This window comes from Mustela nivalis, assembly GCF_964662115.1.
Source record: "Mustela nivalis genome assembly, chromosome: 8".
Taxonomy (NCBI): domain Eukaryota; kingdom Metazoa; phylum Chordata; class Mammalia; order Carnivora; family Mustelidae; genus Mustela; species Mustela nivalis.
In genome coordinates, this window is record NC_139027.1 from 130,366,418 (window position 1) to 130,389,144 (window position 22,727).

The 22,727-nt window shown below is 55.8% G+C and overlaps 2 protein-coding genes across 5 annotated transcripts in view; one reads left to right on the plus strand and one right to left on the minus strand.

Annotated features, from left to right (window-relative positions):
* Positions 1-134: 134 nt before the first annotated feature.
* Positions 135-20,655, minus strand: ZNF335 (zinc finger protein 335; the record flags this gene model as incomplete). 4 transcript variants are annotated; one of them, XM_082744730.1, is made up of 28 exons in its annotated part: positions 135-558; positions 645-726; positions 811-876; positions 965-1,048; positions 1,260-1,337; positions 1,415-1,518; positions 1,614-1,768; positions 1,850-1,992; positions 2,783-3,157; positions 3,244-3,355; positions 4,306-4,565; positions 7,579-7,673; positions 7,794-7,887; positions 9,017-9,249; positions 9,959-10,119; positions 10,217-10,293; positions 10,376-10,492; positions 10,619-10,637; positions 11,689-11,801; positions 12,769-12,946; positions 13,026-13,278; positions 15,288-15,434; positions 16,216-16,350; positions 16,442-16,741; positions 16,968-17,045; positions 18,108-18,348; positions 19,661-19,911; positions 20,589-20,655. In XM_082744730.1, the coding sequence occupies 27 exons, from the start codon at positions 19,859-19,861 to the stop codon at positions 431-433; spliced, it is 4,029 nt and encodes a 1,342-aa protein (XP_082600856.1). In that variant the 3' UTR covers positions 135-430. The 4 variants fall into 4 exon arrangements, with proteins under 4 accessions (XP_082600856.1, XP_082600857.1, XP_082600855.1 ...); XM_082744731.1 differs by having other exon boundaries at positions 15,291-15,434; positions 20,589-20,654; XM_082744729.1 differs by lacking the exon at positions 20,589-20,655 and having other exon boundaries at positions 15,291-15,434; positions 16,968-17,075; positions 19,661-19,861.
* Positions 19,836-22,727, plus strand: part of MMP9 (matrix metallopeptidase 9) — a 36,094-nt gene continuing 33,202 nt past the window's right edge. The window contains exon 1 of the mRNA XM_082744739.1: positions 19,836-19,923. The gene's annotated coding sequence lies outside the window, so the exon portion shown is untranslated. The remainder of the gene's footprint in view (positions 19,924-22,727) is intronic.

Here is a 22,727-nt window from a genome sequence, read left to right on the forward strand (position 1 = left end):
CTGCTGGGCCACCACACTTAAAGGGGGGCAGGGCGGGCCTCACTGTGGGGCCAGGCAGCTCTCCTGAGCTATAATAGGCTCTTCCTTCCTTCCATTTCCCAAGTCCTTTCAGACAAAAATAAGATGGTCAGGACTGGACTCTGGTCCCTTTATTGAGACTGAGGGGCCAGTGGGTCCATCCAAACAAAAATAAATTTCTCTCCCCAAAGCCTGCCTGCAGGCTAGGACACCGGCATGTCCTGGCCGGGGCCCATGGCTGTCCCCTAAACCCAGCAGCACAGGTCTGGCTCTCTCAGAGTGATGGGATACTGGCTGCTCAGTGTGCAGAGACCCTAGGTGAAACGGAATGGAGTCCCAGCGGGTCCCACTCCCCCCACGCCCCCAGCATGGCGGGCCCCAATATCCACAGTGTGTGTTGGGCCCACAGGGCTCAGTCGTCGGTCAGGGTGATGACGTCGTACTCGATGCCCTGGTGCTGCAGCTGTTGGATGTGTTCAGGCGCCGCCTCTTCTGCACCAAATAGGCCCTGGGCTTGGGCCATGGCAGCATCGGCCACCGCTGCCAGGGGAGGGGAGAAGACGGTGAGCCTGAGGCCCCAGAAGCTTGTCCTGGGTCCCCATGGGCGTCAGGCTCCCACCCCATACCTGTGACAGCTGAGTGTGCAGCAGCCTCCAGCTGGGCCTGTGTGACCAGCTGCTGGCCTGGGGACACAGGCACATACTGGATCTAGAGTGGAGAAACCAGTGAGACACGGCCTTGGAGAAGCTCTGCCTGTGCCCCGGCTCCATCTGATCCCCCCAGAGGCCCTACCTGGGACTCCTGAAGGAAGGGGGCCCCTTGTTCATACTGGATGTGTGTGATCTGGCCTTCCTGTACCTGCAGAGGGAAGGCAATGTGGTGATTGAGGAGGCTATACGCCCTTCCCCTGCCCTCCCCTGCCCTCCCCTGCCCAGGCCCGGCCTACCTGGATGTGATGGCCCTCTGGAACCACCACATATTCCTGGGGGAGCAGGTGCTGGACTCCATCCTGGGAGATGATGTACTGTACCTGGAAAAGGGTGGCGATGAGGCAGGTGCGGCGGCCTTGCTGAATCGGGAGCTTAGCAAGGAAGACTGAGCAGGGGGCCAGGGACACCCACCATCAACAATGGCGGCTGCAAGCGCGAACCCACGGAGCAGTGGTTTGCAAAGCACAGTTCCTCCCTGAAGTGGGGCCTGGGGGCAGGCGGAGGGAGGGCAGTGCTGGCCAAGGTGCTCACCTGATTGTCAGAGGTCACCAGGTGCTGCACCGTCTGGCCGTCTGCGGTGGTGATCTCCTGGATGTAGGTGGCTTCTTCCTGCCAGGACCAAGCCAGCTCCAGCCTCGACTCTGTGCCCCCACCCTGGCCCGTGACTTCCCAGCCCAGGCGCTCACCTGATTGGTCACGGTCTGCTCTTGGGCCACAATGATGTGTTCCTGGCCTAGTGCCTGCTGCAGCCGCTCTGGGCCCAGGACCCCATGGCCGGACTGGAGTGCAGCTGGGCAGAGAGGGAAGGGTTCTCACACAGGGCTCGGGTGAAACCTGACATACCCTGGCCCCCCCACGGTGGTCCCCCAGGAGCAGCTAGCTCACTGTGCAGTGTGGCCAGCGTCTCGTCGTCACTGTTCAGGATGATGGTTTGGGTGGGGGTCCGGGCTGGGGTCCGGGCAGTCGGTGTCCCTGTCTTTCTCCCATCAGGACTGTGCAGCCGCTGGATGTGGAACTTGAGATGCCCGTTACGGTTAAAGCTGAGGGGGGCGGAGAGAAGGCTCAGGGGCGGCCCCATCACGCATGCCTAGCAGCCCCCGCCTGCCTGTCCCTGGCCTCACCGCTGCCCGCAGAGGTGGCACGCGAAGGGTTTCTCATTGGTGTGGGTCAGCATGTGCCGCCGCAGGTCCTTCTTGTTCTTGGAGGCAAAGCTACACTGGCTGCACTGGTGGGGCCGCAGGCTTGAGTGCTGTGCCATGTGGGCCTGGAGAAGGGGCAGAGGCAGGGGCGCTGGCTGGGGGGGCCACTCGGCACCACAGAGACAGCTGTTGGGGAACCTGTCTGCAGGTGGGGACGAGCTGTGTAACAAGTACAAACCAGGCCAAAATCTGGCACTGCTGTGTACAGGAAGAGGAACAAGTCCCAGGGCCCATCGTTAGGTCACTCAGAAAACCCCGTCCCTGCTCCCAGCCTCCGTTTACCCCCGTGTAAACACGAGACAGATGTTCAGATGAGGGGACCTCTGAAGGGCTCTTCCAGCCCTGACGTTTTAGGGTTCTGGGCCCTACTCCCCTCACTGAGCCGCTGTAAGGATTCAGTGCACAGTTGGATCTGGAAATGGTCATCCTTGGGGGGAGGACTCCCGCGCAGAACCTGCCCTCCTCGCCTTTTCCACAGTCTCCACCGCCTCCCTTGTACCTTGGACGCTCTATTCCAGACAACTGGCATTTCCCTAAGCGGCCTCCTGCCACCACCCCTGTACCTCTGCCCCCTCCCTGGCCCAGGTTGGCCAGCGCCAGCACCCCACGTCCACATGACCCGGTCCCGGTCTGCTCTGCCGCCTGTAGTCAGTTCATACCACACACACTGCTGGCCTTAGTCACCCTGTCTGGATGGGTTCCCCACCAGACTGAGATCCCCAAATGCTGAGACCTTGTGGAGTCCTCTCTGACCCTAGAAGGGGAAGAGGGCCCGGCTTGGGGGGAGTTCAGTTAAGCTCTGTTACACAAGTGGCCAAATGAGTGCCAGGGGAGGTATGGGGGGGCGGCACCTACCCGGACCTCGGGCCACTGGCGGGCACTGAAGGAGCAGTCGGGGCACTTGAAGGCACTAGGCCCAGCGTGGGCCCGTTTGTGGCTCTCCATCTCTGCTCGGCCAGGGAAGGCCTCAGCACAGATCTTGCAGGAAAACTTCTTCGATGAGGCCGCGGCTGCCGACGGTGGGGACGGTGGTACTCCCAGGCTCAGGGCTTTGCTGGCCGCAGGAGGTGGGGAGGCAGAGCCCTGGGGGTCTCCCACCCGGTGAGTCCTGGCTGGAGATGGGGGCTCAGGGCCATCTCTGGGCAGCCCCCCACACTGTAGCAGGGGCCACTTGGCTCCGGAGGCCAGGGAATCTGGACTTGGGAAGGAGATGGAACCATCTGCAGTCAGCTGTCGAGAGATGGGGGAACATGAGGGCCTGAGGAGGATGGGGGAAGGACGGGACGTGGGGGAGGGGTCGGCACCCCAAGCCTCACCTCGATGTGGTGTAGCTGGGTTCCATCAGCTGCCATGATGTAGTGGGTGCCAGCTTCTTTCAGGGTGTCACTCACCACCACAGCCTGGGCTGCCTCCCCTGGGGGCTCCTCGCTATGGGCACCGAAGAGGGGAGGAGTGAATTCTAATAGGACGGAAGGCCAAAGGAGTCCCCTTCCCCAGAAGTCATCAAAGGAGGGGTGACTGCCACCACGGGTGGACTCCCTGGTTTGAATTCTGGCTCTCCCCTTTTGCAGCTGAACCTCAACAGCCTCTTCCATAAATGGTGGCTATAGGTCCAACTTATGGTCCTGCGCCAGCAGTAGTCACCGGGCTCCCCTGAAGTGCAGGGCGGCAGTGAGGCTGAGAGCCCAGGGGTCCAGGCCAGTCTGGCCAAGTGCAGCAGCAGGAGGGCTGGTGGGGGGAGTGGGGAGGCAGGCCCAGCAAGTACCCAGAGACCAAGAGCAGATGGCAGACGCAGACTGGGCTGCCCGCCGTCTGCCCGGGGATCCCAACCGCACACTGCGGGCTACAGTGCTTAGATTAAACGCTTTCTCAGACGGCCTGGGAGTTCAGTGAGCATACAAATATTTCTGCCCTGAACTTGCTCAGTGTGGAGGAAGCCGTGTGCAGCTGCCAGGCCTCTGGTGCCAGCGAGGAGCCGGAGTTTGCTTCGAAGCTCAGAACTGGACAGCCCCTTAGGGATCACCATAACAGCACGTGACTCCAGAACCAAGGGGTCGACGGCTCACTCACTCCTGTCTGACCTTAAGCAAGTCACTCAATGTCTCTCGCTTATTTCTTCACTTGTAAAATAAGAGAAACGTGGACCTCACGAGAGAGGTTTAAGTGAGTCCCCAAACGTTCAGTTCCTGGAACATCTAAGTGGCCAAGAAACAGTAGCTTCCAATCTCTTGAGAAAGATAGGACTCCTATGGCTCATTATGTTACATGTGTGAGGATTTTTGCCTCCTGCCAACTAGGCTCGGGTGGGCAGAGACCTCCTCCGAGGCCTCCCGGCGCACCTACCAAACTAAAGGGGCCTTGCAGGCAGCAGGTCTCACCTGTAAGGCGTGCCAGGAGCCGATGTCCCCTCCTCCATAGGGGGTGCTGTGATGACGCTGTAGCCAGTCCCACCGAACGGGCCAGGTGCCAGGGTGATCTGCTGTAGGTCAGGGGGGCCTAGCTGGCTCTCTGCTGCCACACTGCCTCCGGGCTCTGCCACATGGAGAGTTACCACCTGCGGAGTGGCCCCTGCCGGGGAGGGCTGCCCACCCGGGGATGCCAACTCTGCTTCCACGTCCTCGGACTTCACCACAGCCACCTGTAACAGACCCGCTGGGCGTCAGGAGCAGGGCCCTTCTCTACTTCGCGGCCTCAAAGCTTGCCCACACTCAGTGCTGCCATCACGCACTTGTACAATCCCAGCTGTATGCTCTTTCTAAAGCACCCTCTGGCTCTCCAAGCCCCACCCAGCAACTGGAAATAAACTTAGCAAGACCAGGATAGTGCGACACTGCCCTCCAGGGGCAGCCGGGCAAGTCTGCAGACATCCGTGGGTCTCGCACTTGGAATGGGGCGGGTACTGGCCCCCTGGGGTGATCTGTCAGGGATGCGGCTAACCAGCCCACAATGAACAGCAGAGCGGCTCCTGCAACAAAGAACTATCTGGCACAAAAGGCCAAGATTGAGAAATCCTAGGGTAAAGGGACAAGTGGCAAACCATTTTAGAAAAAAAAGAGCTTGACCTCACATCTTACTCCAAAGTCTGCTTCAAATGGATCAGAAACTGAAACATAAGAGGAAAAAAACCTCTAAAAATATGAAGAGAAAATGTGGGTATTTTTATGACCTGGGGTGGGAAGATTTTTTCTAATCAGCAAAACAAACCATAAATTGAAATCAGAAAACAGAGAAATGTTGTATTTAACAATGCATACGAGAGAGAAAAGTCTCCTTCATATGTAAAGAGCCTCTGCAAAGTGATAATAAAAAGACCAACAGGGGCAGCTGGGGGCACAGCTGGTGAAGCGTCTGACTTTGGCTTAGACTGTGATCTTGGAGTCCTGGGACTGGACCTCATGTCGGGCTCTGGGCTCAGTAGGGAGTCTGTTAAGGTTTTCCTTTCCCCCTGCAACCCCATGCCTCATGCATGTTCTCGTGCTCTCAAATAAATAAATCTTAAAAAAAAAAAAAAGACTTATAGGAAAACTGATACAGGACACAAACATGTCAGTCAGAGAAGAAATAAATGGTCCATGAACATACAGAAAGTAGTTCAATCTCGGTTATGGTCATAAAATTATAAATTAAGGTCATGAGGGGCATCTGGCTGGCTTAGTCAAGGAAGCATGTGACCCTTGATCTCAGGGTTGGGAGTTTAAGCCCTACTATGATCGGGTATAGAGATTACTTAAATTAAAAAAAAAGAAAAAGGAAAAAACCATGAAATATACTTCTAATGTGTAGAAGATATTTATAAAAAGACTGGAGACACCCAGCACTCAGTGCTGGCAAAGGTGCAGGGACACACACTCTAGTAGTGGCAGTCACAGAAACTGGCATATCTCTATGAGGCTTCTTACCTTCAGACCCACCAATTCTACTTCTAGGAGACTTTTTTTAAACTAAAAAATGTTTAGGAGCACCTGAAATATACACGCACTAAAGCACTGCCTTTGATTAATGAGGAACTGGAACCAACCAACCAGTAAATGACGGCCTGAACGTAACAACACAGGGACGACGGGAAGATGTGGAGATGTGTCGTGGCACTGGTGGAGGAGGTCTGCAGGCCAGCAGCCAGACCATGCCTCACATGTGCCGAGTGAAGGAAAGTGGGCTGCAGATGAGCATGAATTGTGTGATCCCACTTCTTAAAAGATTTATTTAAGGGAGAGAGCACGCGTGCATGTATAAGCAGGAGGGGCAGAGGCAGGAGAGAGAATCTCAAGCTGACTCTGCGTTGAGCACGGAGCCCAATGCGGGGCTCAATCTCCTGATCCTGAGATCATGACCTGAGCTGAAACCATGAGCTGGGATGCTGGCGCTTAACTGCTGGGCCACCCAGATGGCCCTGCTGATTCCATTTTTTTAACGAACACAATGTCTCTGTGTTAGTGTGCACATGGACGAAACTGGAGAAATGCTTATTAGCCCATTTACAGAGGGTGGGGAGAGATGTTAAGGACTTTCACTTTCTGTATAGAACATTTCCTAATGTCCATTTTGATTTTTTTTCAAACACACCTATTTTTGTAATCAGGGGCGGGGAGGGGAAATGTTATGTACTAATAACACGGGAGCAGCAGACAGGGCAATAGAACAGAACCCATCTGGACACATAGCAATCGACATCATGATAAAGGGGACATCTGCAACCACTGGGGAAGATTATTTCATATACTGCACTGGATAACTTTTGGGAAAAAAAGTAAAGTTAGTCCCCTACCTTTTTGCATACACCAAAAATAAATTCCAGGTGGAGTAAAGACTTAAGTGTAAAAAAATGAAACCCTAAGAAGAAAATACAAACGAATGTTCATATAATCTTGGGGTGAAGGAGGCCTTTCTAGGAAGGATATCAAAGGCAAAAACTATAAAAGACAGACTGAACTATCTAAAAATGTGCAACCTCTATGTACCCCCAGAAGGACCACTGAAATCCTAGGAAGCGTTCCAGTCTGACACCAGGCTCCCTCTTGCACAGAATTCGGTCTTCTAGACCCCCAGTGGCATGTGACTGCTCCAGGTTCTTGGAATTTAACATCTCAAACACAGATTCTACCTGTTTTCACAAGGCTCGGAGCAGGGAGGCAGCAGGGGCTAACAAGGCTCTCCCTGCCTCATAGGAGCAGGGCGGTGCGGGGGTGGGGGGCGGGGTAAGAGCGACCCCAGGCGGCTGGGCGGAGGGAGGAGTTCCGATGAGCTGCGGGAGGATCTGCCAGGGCTGGAGGTGCCCCGGCAAGAGAGGCTAGAGCGGAGACAGCCCGGGAGCCTCCCGGCTGTGCCAGGTGTCGCCGGGTGAGGGCGCCAGGCTAGATGGGAAGCTGGCTTGGACCCACCACACAGGGAGGCTGCGGAGCTGGGACACCCGCGCCGACCAGGGCCTCCGGAGCCACAGGGGCGGCACTAACCCGCGCCCGCAGAGGTCTCAGGGACGCGAGCCCTGCGGGAGCTCCTCGGACCTCCCTGGCCCAGAGGAGCCCCCTCCTCCGCGTTTGCTCCCACGGTTTTGGTGGACCGTCTCCCGGGCTAAGTGGGGGTGCCCTGAGGCCCCGCCTCGAAGGCGGCTGCAGGGGGTTGGGGGATGGAGAGGCGGCCCAGGGGCGACTCACCTGCAGGGCTGTGCCCCCCAGCTCCCGCTGGGCGCTCATGTTCAGCAGCAGGTCCAAGGCCGTCTGTGTGGCCATTGCCGTGGACTCCTCAGCGCCTGGGTTGGGGGAGATGGGAGCCTGAAAGCTGGCCACCACCCCCTCTCCTGTCAAGGGGCCCCAGCGTGAGCCGGGCTCCCGCCCAGATCCCCAGGCCTCCACCTTTCCCCAGAGCTCACCTTGCTGGTAGATGATGGTGGCGCCACCAAGCGTGTCAGAACAGAGCAGTGGGGGGGTCTCAGGTGCCTGGAAAGGTGCTGCTTCTGGGGGAATCTGTGGGGTGGGGATGTGGCCAAGCCTGAGAGGGGGCAGCGCGGAGGCAAGCACTGGTTGCCAAGAGCCTCCTACCAGTTGAGCGCTTTACATGCGTCGGCTTGTTTCATCTTCACACAACTACGTCTAAAAGGATTTCTCAGCTCAGCACTCCTGAGGAACAGACCCAGGCTCAGAGAAGCGACGGGCTACGATTCCACCAGTAGTAAGCAGCAGAACTAGGGTCTGAACACAAGGCTGACCCCTGAGCCTGTGTTCTACCTGCACCTAGTGATGGTTCATCTTTTGGGGCAGGGGAGGGGGAAGCAACGTTCTCAGCTATGAGACTACTTCCTGGCCTGCCTTGCAGCTAGGTAGTGTGGCCTTGTGGCTAAGCAGAGGCTTCTGGTTAAGTTCACCGGGAAGACAGATGGGGAGATGGCAGGCTTCCTTTCTGCCTTTCTTCCATCCCTTCCTCCTGCTTCCTGCCTGGGATGTGGCTAGAAGGCTGGAGCTCCTGCAGCTATACTGGACCATGAGGCCACCACAAAGATGGAAGTCATATGCCTAGGATGGCTGGGAAAAAATATTGACAGAGCTTGGTCCCTGATGACTGACCATGGAGCTGCCACACTAGCTCTGGGCTGCTGACCTTTGGGTTCATTTCTGAGAGAATGATAAACTACTACAGTTAAGCCACTGAGGTCTCATTCTCTATTTCTAGCCCTGGAAAGCCAATCCCACTGTGAGCTTATTAGGGCTGACAGGTCTGTGACCTCACTGACTCTTTTTTTTTTTTTTTAAGATTTTATTTATTTATTTGACAGGCAGAGATCACAAGTAGGCAGAGAGGCAGGCAGAGAGAGAGAGGAGGAAGCAGGCTCCCCACTGAGCAGAGAGCCCGATGTGGGGCTTGATCCCAGGACCCTGGGATCATGACCTGAGCTGAAGGCAGAGGCTTTAACCCACTGAGTCACCCAGGTGCCCCCCTCATTGACTCTTTACCATAATCGGAGAGGCGGGGACCATTTTGTTGTCCCCAACATGCCAGTGAGGATGCTGGGGATGGGAGAGGTGATGGGACACTGTCATCCTGGCCCATGCCCCACTCCCAGTCCCCTCTGTCTGCTGCCTGCTTGGCTGAGCTTACCTCAGGAGGGCCCGGGGAGCTTGGGGGTGGGCCGGGGGCTGCGCTGTGCTGCTGCTTTAGCTCCTCAATCTGCTGCAGAGAGAAGAAGGGGCGACGGCGGGAAGGGGGCTCCTCAGGGTGGCGCCGTCCCCACTCCTCAAAGCTGCTGGCGTGTCGGCAGCGCACGTGCAGGCGCAAGTTCTTCTTGTGCCGTGTGCTGAAGTGGCAGTATTCACAGGCAAAGGGCTTGGCCCCTGTAGGCACAGGCAGACGGACGCTTGGGCTTTCCCACCCCGCACCCCCGGGGCAGGAAGCCTTCCATGGGCCCCGGGCCTCTCCAGCTGTCTCCCCGCCAGTGTTGCGCGCCCCAGCTTGTTCTGGTGGCCAAGGCCAGACAGGAACCGGGCCCAGCCTCCACACTCACAGCCTTCCTTGGAGAGTCCTAGTTTCACATCACGGACCACACACTTCTCTTATGAATCACTGCCCCCCAGGTAGACAGGAATCTGGCCCCCGGGCGTGTCTAATTTCCCCCAGCGCGCCCATCAGAGGCACAGGCCCCAAGGAGGAGAAAGAACCAACTATTTCATGTACCTTCTGCATGCGTGAGGACGGGGCCCCCGTGAGCACATCTCCCGTCCGGTACCCAGCACAGATAGGGCTCAGGGAACAGAGCTCACTGTTACAACCATCATGTGGTAGGTATTCCTGATGCCCCTTGCACAGCCAAGGAAGGCTCAGTCTGGGCACGGTGGCCCATGACCATGCAGAGAAGAGCCGGCTAAGCTGAGTTGTAAGGGGGAGATTCCCTTACAACCGAGCAGCCGAGGCCACTCTCACGGCAGGATGGGGCTGCTGGTGGGACAGGGGCTGCCGAGGTGGAGGAAGAGGACAGCACTGAGGCTGCGACTGCGGGCAGGGTGAGTGGAGGGCTCACCGCGGTGGGGGCGGGGCTGGCCTGACCTGTGTGCTTAACAGCCACGTGGGAGAGCAGGAAGTCCTCCCGGAAGGTGCGGTAGGGGCAAAAGCTGCACTTGAATGGCTTGTCACTGACATGGGACAGCTGGTGGTTCAGGAGTGCCTTCTTGTCCTCACAAACAAACTCACAGAACTCGCACTTGAACCTGGCGGGGGTGAGAGGGAAGGAAGCTCAGCAATCACGTGGGGCGCTGGGGCGGGGTACTCCAGCCCGGGGGGCCCCCTCCCTCCTCGGGGATATACCTGCGGTTGGCAACAGCTTGGATGTGTGTGAGCAGGTGCATCTTGAAGGTGTAGCGCTTCTTAAAGGACTTTCCACACTGTGAGGGGTAGGGTGAGTTAGATGGGGGGACTGTCCAGGGAGACCCCTTCACCCTGCCCCCAGCTCTTGGCCCCAGCCACCTTGTCACACATGTGGGGTTTCTCGGTGCTGTGTGTCTTCATGTGCTGTGTGAGTCTCTTCTGCATCGGATAGATACGGCCACACACAGGACAAGGGAAGGAGCTCAGCTTTGGGGCCTGGGAAGGGACAAGAAGGGACCAGATGAAGAAAGGAGAAGAGAGGGTGAGACCTCACTTCCTGCCCCCACCCTCACAAGCAGCCCTCAAGCAGGCTCCCTTCCTGGGCCAGGGTCCCAGACTCACCGGGTCTGGCCTCTTCTTCCTGCGGGCAGAAAGGCATAGGAGTCAGACCATTGCTTCCCCAAGCCCACCTCAAACCTTTTCCCATTGACCTGACCCACCCTCAGCTCTGAGAGTTTCTAATGCCCAGCCAAGCCCTTCTCTCAGAGCAGGGTTTCCCCAAGTGGAGTTCGATAAGAAATGCTAAGAGGCATGCTGTAAATAAATTCTAGAATGGTGCCTTCTTCCTTGCTTTGTCACAAAATAAAATGTGCATTTTAAAGCCCTGAGAAGTCCTGCAGAAAGAGTTAGTGAAACAGGTGTTTGAACCGATGTCCATAATTTTACCTCTCCCCTGCCTGCCCCGCGTTTTTTTAAAGAAAACCCGTAAGCATCATAGAGAGCAGGCTTTCCCACAAGCACATTTTGAAAGTCATTTTCCTGGGGCGCCTGGGTTGCTCTCAGGTGTTGAGCATCTGCCTTTAGCTCAAGTCATGGTCCCAGAGTCCATGGACCCAGAGTCCTGCTCGGCAGGGAGCCTGCTTCTCTCCCTCTCCCACTCCCCCTCTACTTGTGTTCCCTCACTGTGTCTCTGTCAAATAAATAAATTTTTAAAAAAAATCTAAAAAAAAAGTCCCTGTCCTCGTGAACTACTGTATCCAACCTCAGCTCACACAGCATGCCAAGCGGAGTGAACTCCTTCCTGAAGCTGCAGATCTAATGACGACTCAGTGAGCAATCTCAGGGCCCCTAAGGATTCGTTCCTCCACCCAGCTGTCCTGTGTCTGCTCTGTCCATGCTCTGGGAGTTGGGAGTCTACAAGACCTTTAGATGATTTCCTGAACTCCTTTAGGTAGCCCTTCAACAATGACTGTCCCGATCTTACAAAGCAGGGAAGAGACGGGACAAGAGCCCTCCAAGCCCCAATACTGCTCTGAGCCAAGTGAGCTTGGATGAATGGCCTTATCTTTCTGCTGTCTGTAAGTGCTGCCAATGGCGTGGCCCAGGGCAGGTGCTCAAGTAAGGGGGAAACACAGTGATGCTGGGCCTCTGCTTCCTGCCCTGGCCCATTCCCCTGGCCTGCACGCACTGACCGGTCTCGACTGTGCACAGCTGCGTGACGGACCACGTCCTTCCGGTAGACACTGGTATAGCTGCATTCGTCACACTTGTAGGGCTTACTGCCCACGTGATTGAACATGTGTTCCTAGGATAGAGGGGAACGACATTGGGCTGGGTTTGGCCTCCCCTGTACCCTCAACCTGTGCCCACAGCCTTAGGGCTGCCGTGGGCACAGGCTCACGGAACAAGGGAGCTGGAGCCTATTAGGGCTGGGGACTCTACCCAATAAGGGAACCTACTCTACGCTAGGCCCTATGCTGGCTCACCATGTGAGATGGAGGCTCAGAGGGAAGTAACCTTGGCCCCGAGTGAGTTGGTGACTGCCAGAGCTTGGAGCCAAGCCCAAGCAGCACAGCTCCAGAGCCTATGCCCTCCCAACCGCCCCTGGGGACAACCGTCCCCCAGCAGGGTTTTGGGAACAACTTCCAGGCCATGGGGCCCTGTCTTGAGGAAGAACTGTGTGCAGAAAGCAGAGGGACTCTGGCCTGTCCTTCAGGTACTCCCTACTGTGCTCAAAGGCCAACTCTGCCTTACTTTGGCCAGGCCAAGCCACAGACTCCTGGGTCAGTCAAATGGGAAAGTTGATACGCGCAACCTCTTCAGGCTGCATGGGCATGGAACTTAAGCATATCTATCATGCCCTGGTAAAATGGCTTAGGGCTATAGCCAGCCCACTGGCACCTTAGGTAAATGATATAAAAAAGGAATTCGGTTTTTGAGACACATTACTGCCACCTACTGGAAAGTTTTCTAACATACTAGATAGAACTGGGCTTTACTGTCATCCACCCATATGTGTGGTGATCAAGTAAATCTCTGCTGTTTGCACTGGGCACAGCACCTCTGAGAATGTGACACCACTACACAGTGTGCAGCCTGCACAACTGCCCATGCCGCCCACATCTGAACTTCAGGGCACAGTGGCACACCACTGAATGTGCCCTGTGGAGGAGCAGGAGGGCCCCGCCAATGGCCTGTAAGCGCCACTCCATCTTCGCACTGCCCGCCAGCCCTTGCCTCCATCCCAGTGCCCCCGCCCCCATGCTGCGTACCTTGAGTGAGGACCAGCGGCGGGAACGATAGCTACACTGCAGGCACCTGAAGAGCTGGGGGTCCCCGGCCTCGTGGGAGTTGACGTGGAAGCGCAGGTCCTCATGGGACAGGAAGCGGGAGCCGCAGATGCGGCACAGGAAGGGCCTCAGGAGCGGTTTGGGGGACTTGTAGTAATACCTGCCAGAAGGGCACAGGGGAGAGTCTGGCTGGGCTGTGCCCCGGCTGTCTCCCCTACCCCCATCCCTGCTCTACATACTTGCGGTATTTCTTGCCTAGGAAGCGCCTGGAGGGCCGGCCACGGCGGCGGGGCGGGGCAGCAGGCTCATCCTGGCAGGAGGGGGCCGCGTTCTCCGCATCTGACTGGCTCACACCGGGGTCCACGGGGGCCCTGTCGGCCTTGCCCAGGGCAACCACGCATCCTGGACCCGAGGAGCTGGGAGCCTCGGGGTCTGGAGGCTCTGGAGGGCTCTGTCCACTCTGGGAAGTCACTAGAGGCTCTCCTTCCACACCTGCCATGGACACGGGTGCAAATCAGCTACGGACACACCAGGGCAGATGCTGACAGGTGTGCCAGAGGCCAGCCAAAATATCTCCCTAAACCACGATCACAGACTGCTGATAGGGACATCAGGTCACCGGACAGGTGCAGGCGGCCCACAGTTAGAGGGCAGTGTGGGCACTGGCCGCCAACTAGCATAGATAGCACAACCCCTGCCCAGCAGTCCGCAGCAGCAGCAAAAGAGCTGGGACCTCCCTGTTGAGAGACCCCTGTACTGCTTGAGCCTGTACACAGGACTTCCGTGTGTCCTCGGGCAAAGTCGCTGCCCTGAGTCTCATTTCCTCATCTGGCAAGTGGAGGTGATGACTGCTGAGCTAGTGACCTCATGGGAACATTCTATAGAGTCTGGGAGTGACAGCAGGTACTTTAACATTGGTTTTCCCTAGGGAAGCTGGCAGGCTGGAGGGCACATAGGAAGAAGAGAGAAGGTATCACATCACTGTACATAATCAGAACCTCTAGAAGTCTGAGCAATCTGAATGTGTTACCCATTCAAAAACATCAGCAGCATTCCAATGTAACATTTTAAAATTTATCTATTTTTAAATTTTTATTTGTCACAGAGAGAGAGAGAGAGGAGAGAGAGCACGAGCACGCACAACCAGGCAGAACAGCAGCAGAGGGAGAAGCAGGCTCCCTGCTGAGCCGGGACCACCCCCCCATCCCCACCCCATCCGATGTGGGACTCGATGCCAGGACTCTGGGATCATGACCCGAGCCGAAGGCAGCCACTTAACCAAATGAGCCACACAGGGCTTCCCTCAATGTAACAATTTAAGAATGAAAAGTGATCTAGGGGCACCTGGGTGAACCTAGATCACTGGCTGGCTCAGTCGGTTCAGTGCCTGGCTTTGGCTCAGGTCACAATCCCGGGATCCTGGGACTGAGCCCCGCACTGGGCTCCCTGCTCAGGCGAGGAACCTGCTTCTCCCTCTCCCTCTGCCCCACTGCTCCCCTGGCTTGTGCACCCTCTCTCACTCACTCTCTCTTTCTTAAATAAATAAAATCTTTTAAAAAGAAAATGAAACGTGATCTAGACAATCCTGGTGACATTCTGCTTCTTGAAAGGGGTGCTGGCTATATAGCGGTATTCCCCTTGTCAAAATTCCCAAGCTGGACACTTAGGATATGTGAGCTTTCCCATACAGATAATAAGGTTTTTAAAATCTTATTTTTAAAAGAATGCTAAAAAAAATGTAAGAATCTCCCCTAGACTCCATATACAAAAACAGCTGCCATGTATTTTTGTGTCTTTACACATCAGAGCAATCCTGAAAGGCAGGTGCTATCACCTCCATTCATCAAAAGACAACAGGGGATTCAAGAGGCAAAGTCACATGCTGTGGGTCACACAGCCAGTAGGTGGCAGAGCCATCATGCCCATGGGGCTTTCCAGTCCACAGCTTGTAATGCTCCAAGTCAGGGCTCCCTAGACACAGTTTTAGGTCTCAGACTGGTTCTCATTTCAGTAATCATACTTAAAATTTATCTTCTGGGGCGCCTGGGTGGCTCAGTGGGTTAAAGCCTCTGCCTTCGGCTCAGGTCATGATCCCAGAGTCCTGGGATCGAGCCCCATATCGGGCTCTCTGCTTGGTGGGGAGCCTGCTTCCCCCTCTCTCTGCCTACCTCTCTGCCTACTTGTGGTCTATGTCTGTAAAATAAATAAATAAAATCTTTAAAAAAATAAAATAAAATAAAAAATAAAATTTATCTTCTATCTTCTTAGTTCAGTTATAAAAGTTCCAACTTCTCCTGTGCTGTGACACCTTACCACTTTACCCCTGAGGAACCTATCACTTCTTAACCCAGGGTTTCTCCAGCTCGGTCTGAAAGGGCTGGCCCTTTATGAGGAGGCCTGCAGGTCTCCTAGGTTTGCTATGTGCTCCCCTGCATGGCACACTTGGTCCCCAAGGCTCTACAGAAGGTGGATAGGTGGCCCCACCTACGACCAACTCTCACCACCTGGGAGGTCCAAGGTCTCTAGCCGAGGCAGCTTCCGAGGCCGGCCAGGTCTCCTTCGGGGTCTTGGCGTACTGGGAGTTGGGCGCTGGGGCCGTAGCTGCCGGCCCCGGGGCTCATCCTCAGCCGGATTGTAGTCACTGTCCTCTGTGGGGACCGCAAGAGAAGGTGGGTATCAGTCCTGGGCCCGTCCTTTTAGGCCTGACCCCTGGCCCGGTTTCCCTGGGAAGAGGCTCTCTCCCATCCCTGCCTGCTTCTCCTCCAAGCCCACCAACCAGTTGATGCCTCCTTCAGAAAGCCCTCCTGACCTCCCACTGGCTCTGAGCACCTCTAAGCCCCTGCAATCCTTTCTCTGCGCTCTCCCAGACTCCTACCACTAACTCAGCACCACTGCATGAACTAGAAAAAGATGCCCCTTCCTTAAGACACTTTACAGCCGTTGTTAGAAAATAGTTGGAATAAACATTCAAATCTACAAACTCTGATGACGATGCTCTCCAGTGCAGGAGCCACTAGCCATATATAATTGAGCACTCATACTTGGTCTACACTGAGACACTGGATTTCCAAAAACTAGTATAAAAAAGGGAAGCAAAATATCCCACTGATAATTATGATTAAGCTTCATTTTATCTTTTAAACTTTTTAAATATAGCTACAAAAAAAGTACACGTGGCTGGTCTTCTACTTCTGTTGCACAATTGTGAATGTGGCCCTCTTAGATGTGGTGCTTTTTTTAGTGCACAGCCTGCACAACTGCACACAGAGATCCTGACCCCAATGCCCCAACTTCTGTCTTATACTGGAGGCACCTGCATGGCTGAACTTGTGCCGATTCCTCTTTCCCAGCCCTTCACGTGGGCCAGATGCAGGTAAGTATTTGCAGATGGGTATGGTGGTGGTACGCCTGGGAGCCACGGTGGCCTACCCTCTAAGTCATCGATGGCGCCAGCATCAACGATGTCATCATCATCTTCCTCCTCTGGCCCCTCTTCCTCCCGGGTCTTGGCTGAGGTGCCCCACTTCCGCAGACGCCCCTTCTTCCCAGCTGCAGCTGCCGCTGCTGCAAAGATCAGAGAAGCTTTGCCACGTCTGGGTCTCGGCTCTCCACCCCAACCTGTGCAGCCCAGCCAGCGAGGCAGCTATCAGTGCACCTGGTCGGAAGTGCCGCTCCCGCATGTGGCGCAACAGCGTGGCTTTGGTGCTGCTCCGGTACTGGCACATCTTGCACTTGAACTGCTGGACCACCACCACCTCCATCATGGCCTCCAGGCTCTGCAGGTCTGGCTCCTCAGTGCCAGAGCCTGGGGGTGGCTGCGCGGGGGAGCCGGGTCTACCCTGTGTCTCCTCTGGTGGCTCCAGGCACGTGGATGTGGGGCCGTCAGCCAGGGCTTCAATGGCTGCCAGGCTGTGGGCCAAGGTGGAACTGGACATTGGCGAAGCCATGGGGGCACCTGTGGGTGGGTGAGGGCATCAGAGGAGAGGGGAAACAGAGGGGTAGGTGGGCCACGAGTGACAGCTGCCCCTCCCAGGCAGGACCAGGGATCCTAGAACCCAACTCCCCGTAAAGGAAGCAGTGGACAACCTGCCAAGATCACACAGTGTGTCTGTGGAGGAGCCTCCCTCTCCAGCTCCCTCACTCACTGCACGGCTCCCCGGGGCTGCTGCCCAGGGTCTTACCATCGTCTGGGCCCTGCAGGATCAGGTACCGTGCCGTCTCTGCCCCGCCATCCTCAGCACTGGTTACGGTGATACAGCCTGGGCGGAGATGGGGGAGGGGAGTCCCAGCTGACAACGACAACTGTTACTGCCCACGTTCATTCTGGCTCACCTGCACCAACTACGATCCAGCTGCGCTGCCCTGCCCTTCCCTGCCCCGAGCTTCACTTGCACCCTGTCCTTGCCCGTGCACCCCTGTCTAGAGCAGGGCTGTAGGGAGGTCTGGTGTGACAGGCTGGCCGAGCAGCTGGCTCACCATCGCACAGATGCCATGGCTACCCCAGCTGCCCCACCTCTGACCTTTAACTAAAACCTGGAGAGTTGGGGTGCCTGGGTGGCTCAGTGGGTTAAAGCCTCTGCCTTCAGCTCAGGTCATGATCCCAGGGTCCTGGGATCGAGCCCCACATCGGGCTCTTTGCTCAGCGGGAAGCCTGCTTCCTCCTCTCTCTCTCTGCCTGCCTCTCTGCCTACTTGTGATCTCTGTCTGTGAAATAAATAAATAAAATCTTAAAAAACAAAAAACAAAAAAACCTGGAGAGTCCCCCTCCCTGTCTCAAACTCCCCCAAGGTCAAGGCCTAGCCCCTTTACCACTTTCTCAGGGTTGGCTTCCCACATGACCCCAAGGCTTTTTGAAGTCTGTGGCCTTTATATACATCATTGATAACAGAGGGTACAGTGTGGTAAATCACGAGTACAGACTCTCACAAGCTCCCCTCTGAGCCTGTGGCCCCCGACCTGCTGGTCTCAGTGGGTCCTCTGTACCTGAGACTTCTCTTCTAGGCCGTGAGGATGATAGCACCTATCTTTTGGGGCTACCGGGAGAATTAATGAGGTACTGTATGTAAAGTGCTTAGAGCAAACCCCAGTACATAGCCAGGTATTATAGTTTCCATGTTCATTCAGTGTTTACCAATGCCAAGCACGATATGACAGTGTTTCCAGAAATCTTCACCTCATTTACCACTATGAGACAGGGGCTACTGTGTCCATGTGACACACTTAGAGCGATAGGGTTATCTGCCTAAGTTTGCACAGCTGGCTTTGCTAGACTCCACAGGAAAGCCCCATGGGCTGACTCTCGCTGCTTCTGTGGGACTCACTTGGGATTAGGTCCGGCCCAATGGTGGACTCGATGATCTTGTCGATGGCTGAGCCTAGGTCTGAGGAAGAAGCCGTGCAGTCGGACACCAGCATGTTGGGGTCGGGGAGTGCACTGGAGTGCACCAGGGCTGGGGGGCCACCTGTCACCCCTGCCACTGGCCCATGGGACACAGAAGATGAATCAGGCAGGTAGCCATGGGGCAAGGGGTCTGTGCTCGAGCTGCTCTCAGATACTTCCTCCTGGGTGACAGGAAACAAGGAGAGAGGAATTTCAGGAGCTGTGATGGGGCAAGGCAGTCGCCTGCCACCCACTAGATCGACCTCCGTGGTCCAAAAACATGTGAGTGGAGCCATCCACATCGTCAGGCCCACTGATGACTGGTAGATGCCTCTCAGTCACAGAGCCACCAAAGAACAAGTTCCAGGGTCTCCGACTCTGGTCAGGTAAGAGGCCCCATAATCCCCACACCTACACAACAGCCTGGCAGAGCTATTTTCACGGAACTTTTGAATTAGCTCTTCCCTCTGCCTGAACGGCTTCTCAGCGTTGCACCATGGCTGATTCCTACCCCGCCTTCTCACCACCATTTAGCTGGTACCTCTTCTAGGAAGTTAACCCTGACCCCCAGGCCAAACGAGGACCTCTCTGTCCTGGGTGCTACAGTCACCTGTGTCCCCTTCATCATGGTTCCCTCTGAAGTGTAATGTCTCCTAGGTCAGACTGTACTTTCCATAAGGGCCAGGCCCCCATCTGCCTTGTTCCCTGCTGTATCCCCAGAGCTCAGCACAAGCTGGGCACATGGTAGGCCCATCTCTGCTGAATTAACAAAACCCTTGGACCCCAAAAGGGGGTTCATTTTTGGACAGCTCTATACTGTGATGCCTTGGAAGTCATTCATTATCTTGCAGGTAATAAGAACAGTAATGGGTAATACTTCCTGAATGTGTACTATGTGCTGAGCACTGTTTTAATTGCTTTGCATGTATTAATTCATTTAATCCTCACAAAAACCCTATTGAGGCAGACATGTTTATCCCTTCCCAATTTACAGAAGAGAAAACTGAGCTAGAAGTAGGGCAGCTTGTCCACGATCAGAGAGCCAGGAGGAAATGATAAAGGTTTCACAGAACGTGTCCAAGAGTACTCCCTCTGAGGCCGGTCTTCCTGCTCCATTTTATAGACAGAAGAATGAGGCTCCCGGTGAATCAGAGTCGGGAGCCAAGATTTGAAGCAGGACACCTGCATCTCAAAGAGTGAGGACAGTAGGTAGTGGAGTGGATAAGACTACAGCTTAGATTTGAATCCTGGCTCTGTCGGCTCTCTGTGCCTCGGTTTCCTTACTTCTAAGATGTGCAAGAGTGATATATACCCCTTACGAGGTATGAGGCTTAAATGAGAAAATCCATGTTAGGGGCTTGGCGAGGTGCCTGACACACGATAAACCAAAAACAAGTATTAGTTACAAGCCAGCCTTTCTGGCTGCTTCCCTTGGCTGCCAGGCATGCTTCCTGCGGCCCTGCCTCCACCCACGCAGGCCAGCAAGGTCCATACCAGAGAGCTGCTGCCGCGGTCGGAGCTTTGCCCCACGCCAGAGTCGTCGGCCTCCGCCGGCCCCCGAGCGGCAGCGGCGTCGCTGCTGTCGGCCGACACCGCTTCAGAGGTGCCCACGCCCAGGCCGCTCTCAGAGGGCTCCTCGGGCCGGCCAGGACCAGGGGCCGCGTCGCTACTGCTCTCCACCTCGTTCTCCTCCATTGGCTCAGGGAGCCGCCTGACAGCGAGGCGCAGGATCTGGATCCTTCACTCTGCGAGAGGAGGTGAGCGGGCTGGAACAGGTGGGCCTCCTCCCCGGCCCGGGCAACCACGGCCCACCCAGCTGCGCCCGTGTGCCCATTTTGCAGGTGCAAAGACTGAGTCTCCGACGGGGAGGGGCTTTCTCGTGTACCGAGAGACAGGAGCCTCTGGAAAACAGGACCGAGAAGCCTGGCCTCCCAGTCCGGAGCCCTTCCCCGTCCCCGGTACGGTGGTCAATGGCCGGTAATCTTGACCCTCCTCGTCTCTCCTCCATGACTCCCGCAGCGTGGCTCGCTCTAAGAGCCGGCTCCGAGCCCAGTGGTTTAGCCCTTCGGCCCCCCGAGTTCCCCCGGGTGCGGGGTCGGTGGTACAGCCCGCAGGCCCCCTGGGTCAGTGGCTCGCTCCCCCCTCCCCTGGTTCCCATGCGGAGGGGGCTGACAGCGACGGTCCCGGGGCCTGGCGACTCGGGGCTGTCCCCGGCGCTGCCTGCGCTCCAGGCCCGACGCCATCTTGTGGCGGCGCCGGGTTTCCGCTCAGGCAAGTGCGAGAGCGACTAAAGGGCCTGGGACCCCGGGGCCCTGTTCGGACAGCCCCGCCGGCCCGGGAGCTCGCCGCCGGCTATCCCCGCAGTCTGCCCCCACTTCGCGGCAGGGTGCAGTGGGGCGACCTGATTCTACCCCATGCTCACCTGACGCTTTCGTAGCCGCACTCCTCTCCGACTCCGGCATCGACGAGGTCGCCATCCTCTTTCCCCCGCTGCGGAGGGACCCGTCGGCCCACCGTAGGCCGGGACTACTTCCTACGCCGACCCAGAGAAAGACAGCTTTCCGGTGTGTCAGAAGTTTGCCCTGAGGCCTCAGAACCATGGCCCAGTCCAGAGAGAGTCTAGTATTTTATATGTTGTGAAGTATGGGTGACAGAGTCCGCGATGGATTGGGGACTACTTTCTGTCTTGGCGGAGGGCTACACTGGGAGTGGTTATGTGACGTCACTGCTGGGTCCCTTCCCTAGGCCGCAGGGTTGGGCGCGGCGAAGGCTGCCCCACGGATTGGGGGCGTGGCCATCAGCGGCCTGACCACGCCCCTCCCGGAACAGCTACTAAGGGTGTGCGGCGCCGGGGAGGTTTTGACTTGGCTGGAGAGGAATAAACATTAGTCATTTCGTTTGGCTCAGGACCGATGACTTAACGCTCTTATCGAGCCTAATCGAATCCTTCCTAATTAGGTTTGATGTCTCCTGGGAGGAGGGGAACATACAGTCCTTGTAAAGATGGGAAACTGAGGCCGGGAGATGGGAAGTGGCTGGTCCAAAGTCACATAAGGGCACTCCGGAGGCAAGTGCCAGTAGCTAGATTCGGGGAAATACAGAGGAGTCAATACCCGGCCCTTAGTGAACTCTAGTCATACGGCATTAGTAGAGCTGGAGGTCGAGACAACCTTCACAGCCCTGCTTTGCAGCCCTTCAGGTTTGCCGCTCTTCTGATGCCGCAAATGCCATCTTTGGCACTACTTTCTCTCTTTTTTTGGCACTACTTTCTGTTTAAGCCTATATATCATTTGGTGAGGGAGCCTGGTGCCTTGGTTTGTCCTTAGATCTGTGTTACACGAGTTATTTTCCTCAACTGAAAAATATAAATGGGTTGAGGGGAGGAAGACTTCAAAAAACTGTTTAAAAAAAAAAAAATCAACCCTATTTAAAAAGGCAAAGTGTGCTTCGAGCTGTTATAATTTGTGTGTACTTGAGTATGAGGGCGTTTCCCTGGTCCTTTACTAGAAGCAGGTTTTCATAGGGGGGATAGAGCATGAGGCCTCTGGATGGGCTGGGTCCCCTCTTCACCCCTTCCCTCCCATCCAGCAGGACCAGGCCCCCAGAGCAGGCCTGGAAAGCTAGGTCAACAGTGGCACGATGGCGGGTTGATTCTGCCCTCCCTGCACAGGTTTCCAATGAGGACCTGATTTCTCACCTCTCCAGAGCCACCCCCATCCCTCACCACTTGCCAGTAGGATATATCCTGCTTCTGACCATGTCACCTCTCCCAAGGATGTTGTAGCCCCACAGCATGCATTCCCATCCCCAGCCCAACTAAGGCTCAGTCCTAACCTTGGCCTTTGCCACCGGATCACGGGGTTGCAGGATATCACAATGCAAAAGGTAACAACTTCATCATGGAACAGAAGAGGAGCCCAAGATCCAGAGAGGGAACGCTCTAGACCCAAGGTCATGGCTCCTTGGAAACAGCATATCAGAATCCTTCCCTTACAAAGACAAGCAAGCCTACCCTGGTTTTCTGATGGCATATCCAGGGTTCTTCCCACCCAAACATGCTGCTTGTCATTATTGCCTCCCCTCTGAGGGGGAGATTTCTTAGAAGCACCAAAGAAACTCTGGGTCAGAAGGACAAAGTGAACCATGGAGGAGAATGCTGAGGAGAGGAGCCACAAGGTGAAGAGGAGGGAAGCACTTGCAAATGAGCACCGCTCACATGTGAGACACTGCACACACGCTTTGCTGCATCCTGGTGCCTTAAGGAAGCAGGTTGTTATCATCTTCCATCGTAGAGAAGACGAAGCTGAGAGGTTCAGAGAGGGGAAGTGACTTATCCAAGGTCACACCACCAGAAGGGGGGGATACGGACGGAGGCAGGGCTGTGGGATTCAAAAGCCCCAAGCAGTTTCGGTGCCCTGTGCTGTATGCTTGGTAATCACAACACTTACAATGCTCTGTGCCTGTCATTGTTCTAAGCACTTTACCTACGTCACAACCCCCGCTGTGAGGTAGTTGCTGTCTTAACTCCACTTTATGTACAAGGAAACAGGCACAGAGTATG